At 35.0% G+C, this 7,319-nt stretch overlaps 1 protein-coding gene across 1 annotated transcript; it reads right to left on the reverse strand.

Annotated features, from left to right (window-relative positions):
- Positions 1 to 1,550: 1,550 nt before the first annotated feature.
- Positions 1,551 to 6,969, reverse strand: LOC124595072 (profilin). The gene is made up of 4 exons (XM_047133654.1): positions 6,767 to 6,969; positions 3,085 to 3,256; positions 2,836 to 2,935; positions 1,551 to 2,756 (listed from the first exon to the last, which is right to left on the reverse strand). The coding sequence occupies exons 1-3, from the start codon at positions 6,875 to 6,877 to the stop codon at positions 2,838 to 2,840; spliced, it is 381 nt and encodes a 126-aa protein (XP_046989610.1). The 5' UTR covers positions 6,878 to 6,969; the 3' UTR covers positions 1,551 to 2,756; positions 2,836 to 2,837.
- Between the last annotated feature and the right edge of the window lie 350 nt (positions 6,970 to 7,319).

The following is a 7,319-nucleotide window of genomic DNA, read 5'->3' on the forward strand; positions in this document are numbered from 1 at the left end:
TAGTTCAAGAAACAATATTCATCCCAATTTTCCACTGTCTGGTAATGAAGATATATTCCTCCAAGGAGCTGTCAATTTATCACGTTTTGCACACCTGACTGGTCCCATTGCCTACATAACAAGAATTACACACTGGTAAAATATTACATTGTGTTCATTTATCACAAAATTTCATAGCCAAATGCAGCCTGACAACCACTACTTTATAAACTTATCAGTTATATCAAATCTTACAATGTTCCAACAGTACTAAAATTTGAACTTTTTTCAACACATTCCCACTCAAACAGGCTGACTGCTTCAAAACAATTAGCTGAATTTTAAACATGGCAAAGGTTGAATTTTTTTGTTCGGTGTTACAACAGAAAACAAAATCATCTGTCATTTGATGCTCTATGCTTCCGACAGCAAATTAACAACACTTATACTTCTGAATTATGGAAGTATCTTACCTCAAGTTTTCAATCCCAAGTAATAACACAGCTGGTAATTTCTCCCTACTTTGGGAAAGAAATCTAATGTGCTTAGCAGCTTTATGGTCTAGTAATTCCACAGCCTGTGTCTGCTCAGCAGTGCTGCACATGTTGATCCATCAATCATGCAGTCCCCTTAACCTTCCTATGTGGTCCCAATACATACTTGGTCAACATTAATGTATTATTTATGTACTGGAAAAGCTTATGTGAGGGTGGAATGAGAAACTACTCACTATACAAAGTTGCCAAGCAGTAAATAAATCACAAACATTAACTGAAGCTTCCATTAAATCTTCAAACAAGGCTCCCAACACATTACAACATGGTGTAGATGAAGCTCTTTGCTTTGAAAAACATTTCAGAACTGAGCAACCATATCAAATTCCTGTTTATGAACCATTCATCACTCAGTGCCTGCAGTACAACTTTAATGGTTATATTCATTCCATTATTTCAAAGTTAAGAAGCCACATTACCTTATTTCTTACATCATTTCAGTGAAGATGCATCAAGGGATTTACACACAGAACAGGTTTACTAAACATGGCTTCAATATATCCAGCTATGGAATATCCATTAAACCAGACACTACTGGGCTTAGTATCATTAACACCTTGCAGACATTTAATGAAAATGTATTCAACAATTCAATTCTTTTGTTAAAAAATAAAAACAAAGCATTTTATAAAGTCTTTGGAGTTACATTTATGTGATTTTGAAAATTATTTTCTCAACAACATTTCCACACAAGAGCACTTCGTAATTATCAATAAGAAAATTGAAATAACAAAAATAAAAGTAAAAGTTTTTATACTTATGAAAATTTATAACAATTACATTAAGTGTGGTGAAAAAACAGCTAACAAAACAGACATGGCTTCTCTTACAAGAGCAGAAAAATTTATTTCAGAATCATGTTTAATGCATAAACAATTGAGTTCATATTGCACAAATATGTAAGTAAAAATAAAGAAATGCAAGAAGTATACCCTGAACTACTGAGAACAATACTAAATTTGGAAGAGGTTTAACAAGAAAAATCTAGGTCTTGACTTAAATGAAATAAATACAACACACTTTTTGATTAATTTTTATTGGGGGCCCTGAAGGGGAACAGTACAATTCATAAGAATAACGAAAAATACTGGAATACAGTGGTCATTAAAATCAGTACAAAATGTATAAATCCAGCAGGAGACTAACCTGAAGTTGGTATACAATTGGCACACAATTGCTCTCGCCCCCTGAAGTAGAGCACAAAAGGCCGGGGCCAAGATAATTCCATTTTACGGACAAAAATATCTCTTTAAATTATAGGAAACAAGATATATAAACTTTGCTACACTAACGCTTTACATAAAAAAGATTACTGTAAAATTCATATTCCCCCAGTTTTCACATTCGCTGAATAACTTTTACTTCAACACAAAGTTGCAGTAAAAGTCATTCAACTGACTATGCCATACTTTTATACAAATTTGATTTTGGTAAATTTCTCAAATTCCATATTCAATTCTTTTACAAAGCTAATTATTGTTTAAATTAGACCGTAGTAAAAATCAAAGCCACCACAAATCCTTTCAGCAACATAGCACTAAAACGAGCTTTTATCCATTATATTTATAGTCTGCAAACCATCTTAAAATTACACCACAATCACAGTGCAGGCAGGAGACACTACGCACACTGCGCTAGCCCTCCTGAGCTCCACCAATATTTGTCATTCAAGCTTCTGACTTTATTGGTTGTGATACATATAGACAAGGAATGAGTACACTGGGTTCTAAAGCTTTGAAGACTTCGCCAATAAATTAATTTTCAACAAAATTTCACACGGCAAAGGGAAAGATATGGGGTAGAAAGAGCAGGACTAGAGATTATAAAAATCCTAATGACTCAGTATCAAATGCAATGGTCATACTAGTATCAGCTACAATTCTTCAATTTTCATTCCAGGCGAACTTCGAGGTACACCTTGGATTACTAGCCAAAGTGTACTTTGGAGAACGTTGCCAACAATTTGTCCACTTCCAAGAGCCCATGATATGCTCAATGCCTCATTCACAAACTGAAGCAATACTTGCCACAAACATCCGGACACAAGGTACTGAGAAAAGAAAAATGCAGTTCAAGATTTTCACCATATGAGTTTAAACTCAAACTGAATTATTAGCCAGAACCATGATGCACATTACAGTTCGCTGTATAGAAAAAAACGACCATCTCTGTTGTTGCTGCTGCTGCTTCTTCATATCACCACATGAGAACAGTCTATTATACCTGGAAGAGAAAGAAGGGTTAGAATTTGTCAACTTAGAATAGGCTAATGCTAATAATAATACACTACAAAGCTTCTTACCTCTAGTATCCACAGGACACTAAGTAATCCCCTAATTTTTCCACAACAGAGGCTGCCTGTTGTGGTTGGATGGGATCCTCATATAGTGAAACTACAACAGCTATAATGGAAAACAAAATTAAAATAATGTATTTCACCACCAAGGATATTTCAGACATTTCTGAACATTTTATAACCAATATAACTAATAGTATTAACAAATAAAGCAACACACTTTAACAAGTATGTCAAAGTTCACTCTTAACTCACCTTGCTGTGTCTTCATGCAATGCACACCAACCTTTCCAAGCTTTGCCCTAATAACTCTATCAGTTCCAGACAGGTAAATATATCTGTTGCCAGCCAACGTGACACCAGAAGACGTCAAGATATCTTGTTTCTCAAAACCTTGCACCAACTTTGCAATTTCTTCTTTCGATACCTGATAAGAAATAAGTTCAAAATCAAATTAGTCCCAAAGTAACAACCATGAACTCAATTTAACATTAAGGTCTTCATTGATGAACTGTGTACATTACATAGAGCCTTAATAAAGGCCTGTCCTAGCAAGCAAAATTCCATTTGTATTTGGAATTGCAGGGTCTGTCAGCAAATTTTATTCATGAAATCTTTTTGTGACATTGAGTGGCAGGATCATCATCTCGTTACCTCCATACAAAACAATATCACAACTGTTGCCACTGTGCTGCTATTCCAAAAAATTTTCAGGAATCATTCTTATGGTTTAAAGTAATTGTAACCACCCAGAAAGTCTCTGGGCTTACTATACTCTTATCCTCCACTGAAGATTTTAGTCTGGTTATAAATTTGTTTAAAAATGAATTTGGGTATAAATAGCAAAATTTGACAAGTTTAAATGTGACAGCACCACATACTAAGTTGGGACACTAATCTATGACACTTCCACGTGTAACTGACAGTATCACTTATTTACTTTGATTTTATCACATTCTTCAGAACACAAAAACCTATATACTTACTAAATTTAGCTTTTGTGTTGGGACTTTCAGATCACTAATTTTGCTGTGGATGGAAAGTCTGATAAGCATTACTTGTCTTTTCTAGTAAACAAATTGTAGCAGCCAATAGTGTGCTGCCTTATCTCCTCTCCATTGAGCTAACAAGCATCACACTGAATCGATGTGGCATTAAAATTTTAAAAGAGGCAAAAACAGGGATGTGCTGTAGCAAACTATGCAATAAGTGTTGCTTTGATCCTCTCCCAACTTTTCGTACAAAAACTCTTACTACCTCTAATAATGACCAAAAGGTTTTAGAAAAACCATGAAACTCTCTATTTAACAAAAACCATCACAGAAAAGCCACTGCAACTGAAAAAACATACCAGACTAAAAACATATCTTCTCAAACTATGTCACACTGCCAATCACACGAAATTTACTAATATCAGTTGCTCAGAAATATGTTGTATTATCAATGTACGACAGCAATTCCTTCACACTTCAAATGTCCACTTTAAACAAAGTTTACAAACACAGAATAGAAGTACACATGATATCTCCTCACCATTTACCCTCCCTTCCACTTACTGGCAAAACATGTGTAAGAAAATCTTTACAAAATTCTTAATTCAAAAATCAAATATATTTTATATCTTAGACCAATTTCATTCCAAACTTAGGAGAATAAGTTGGTCTATGAAATATCTTTAATGCAAATATGCACAGATTAACAAGTTAACTGTGAGCTTATCTTGTGCTGCAGACATTCTTAATTTGAATTAAACATAAATTAGGAATTGTAAGCATACTTGTTTTTCAAACTATTCTCACAATACTATTGTCTAAAATGGAAGACATAATGTGTATTTATTTACTTATTGTGACTGTCAGCCTGATGCCATGCAACAATTCTGGGGTTTTGGAGCCATTAGTAGAAATACAGAAATACTCAGGAAGTAGCCAGCAACGAGGTTCTTACTATGAAGCGGTCTCCTTAGGTCGAGTAATCCCAACCTCAGTATTTCATGCACTACAGTGTAATGCTGGCTCTCTAATATACCACCACAATGTATTCACAGCATCTTTACTATGTGACAACTAAAAAACTAAATGGATTGCTGTCTGAGAATATGTAAATTTGAACTATATTATGAATCCTAATTACCATCTCAGTGGCTTACTGACTGTCTTACTCAAAGATTTATATTCCATAAATCAGCCATCTCAGCTGCACAACCTATTTCAAAAACAACTAATAACATTAAATGCTGTAATGTCACATCAGTATAACAGTGTCTCAATACTTTTTAACACCAAACCAAATTGAGGAAGTTAGACTTATCCAAACAGGATATAATGCAGGGAATATCTGGTGCAAGTACTAGCTGCCAGACCTCTAGTGGTGCTAATCCATAAATTACTGCTTTTGACAGCAAGAACAATACATACCTGCTATTACCTTAGAATTTTGTTTTCTATGTTAAACTATTTAGCAGTGTTTTATGTACATTTTTGGTTTGCTCAATGTGATTACAGAAGAAAGGTTACATTTATGTCAGCAGATTTCAATATGCCTTAAATTAGTTGCAAAGCTGCAACCGTTCATCACTATCTTAGACAACTAATAGCAGCTCTCCTAGCCAACTCACGATGAGGTATAATTGAGTAAACCAGATTGAGACATTGATCTTGCAGAACAATGATCCAGAAAAATACCTAGTTGGGATTTTGTTTTAAAATATTACATCAATATCTACAGGCAGTCTCCAAGAACACTAATAAATGCTCCGTAACAGCACCACAAAGTATGCTTCAGTGCAATGATACTGTACTTTTCTATGCCCTATGGCAATGGTTACTATTTTCGCAATCTTATTATTACGATCTAAACATCTTTCATGACCTTCCTATACAGCAGGCTACAGAAAAACTTTACAGGTTTAATTAAGAAACATCTAAATCAAACTAAATATATCGAATGTACTAAGTTGCTTGCATGTCTTCCACCAAGCATATACTACACGTAACACCAGAATCTTCGACCAAACGAGGAATTTGTCACACTGGAATGTTATAGGTTTACTTTGTGTACTATCAAGCCATCTTCAATTTTCTACTTGTGATTGACTTAAAATGCTTTCGCAGTTTCTAATAAACATTGTCTGAGACGGCGCTTACCTTGACGATCTTGAATCATACAGAAAGGTCGTTTAGGATACATTCTCACAGTTACAATAACCGGTTGCCAACATTTTCATAAATACGATTTTACCGATTGCTCAGATGGATGAAGGCCTTTACACAAAGCCGGCAAGGAAAATATCAAATCTGATAAACGATTAAGTGAGCATTCTCCAAAGGTAACTTATGACGCAAATGGTAAGGCACTGCGGAATACTTGCCTAAATGAAACTGCAACGATACGGGAGAAAACATTGTAAATCTGCTGACGAAGGTCCCACACACTTTAGGCAATTTCACTCTACCTGTCATTCTTATAAGTAATTCGTTCAGGTAATATTTTCGAAGAATATACCAAAACATCGGGGAAGCTTGTTAAATATTCACAGCGGTCAGAAGCAATTAAAATCAAAATCCGTGCACATGTCGGTTAATTCTACGTGCCGCCATTTTGACATCTGAACAGCCTAATGTCTTGTTCATAAAACCGGTAAAATTTTAATTCACTTTAAACACTGTTGGTATCACGCAATTATGTTGCAAAAATGACAAACAGAAACACTGAAATCTTGGTAATAACCACAGTAAAGGCATTTGCTTTTATGAGCCATGTCGGATCCTGTTAACTCTTTTAGTCTTAACCATGTTATAGGTTATGTTATTGTATTAACTCAGTAACACCTATTTAAGTAATTTTGAAGTTTCACAGACGAAAATAAAAGGCTTTCACATAAACGTTCATATCAATATGCTCTGAGCGAGCTCGCTCAGTGTGATACTATACTTACTTCAAATCCTTCCGATTTCGCCCAAACATTTCCGTCATGTCCAGCAATTGCTGCTTTAGTAACACATTTAGAAGCCAGCAACTGCTTGTCTACATAATCCTGCCAGCTCATGGTGCACACAAATTTACTCAAACCCTTGAACACGCACAAACTCAACCACACTAACTACACCCGATCACTACCTCTGTCTGAAAGAACTACCGAGCCCACGTATTCTTAAAGCATGTATCCTTCCGCGGTATGAATCATCTGCACACTCATACATTTCCAGCGTAATAAAACTTATTCTGAGAAGAGTAATGTAAAGAAATTTATGAATTTTGCAATTTATTTTGTTAAAAGTAACCACTGGACCTAAGTGAATAATTTTGTTTTAGGACTAATTTATGTGAACATCCGGTATGCCGCCACAGTTAATACGTGGAGAACTCGGCAGATGGCTCTAAGAGAGAGCGGGACAGATGAATTGAGGTAGCTGTACAATTTCAAACTGAAATGCTATCTAGACATAAATAATATGTTATATGAACAGTTTTAGCTTAAAAGAGAACTC

Source organism: Schistocerca americana, chromosome 2 (genome assembly GCF_021461395.2).
Source record: "Schistocerca americana isolate TAMUIC-IGC-003095 chromosome 2, iqSchAmer2.1, whole genome shotgun sequence".
Classification (NCBI taxonomy): domain Eukaryota; kingdom Metazoa; phylum Arthropoda; class Insecta; order Orthoptera; family Acrididae; genus Schistocerca; species Schistocerca americana.

Bases quoted from the DNA above. Each gene is read 5' to 3' on its own strand.
- LOC124595072 (XM_047133654.1), bottom strand. From the start codon at position 6,877: ATGAGCTGGCAGGATTATGTAGACAAGCAGTTGCTGGCTTCTAAATGT. The intron at 3,257-6,766 runs GTAAGTATAGTA...ATTTCTTATCAG, and splicing joins CGAAATCGGAAGGATTTGAA to GTATCGAAAGAAGAAATTGC. The intron at 2,936-3,084 runs GTGAGTTAAGAG...TTTCCATTATAG, and splicing joins TTGCATGAAGACACAGCAAG to CTGTTGTAGTTTCACTATAT.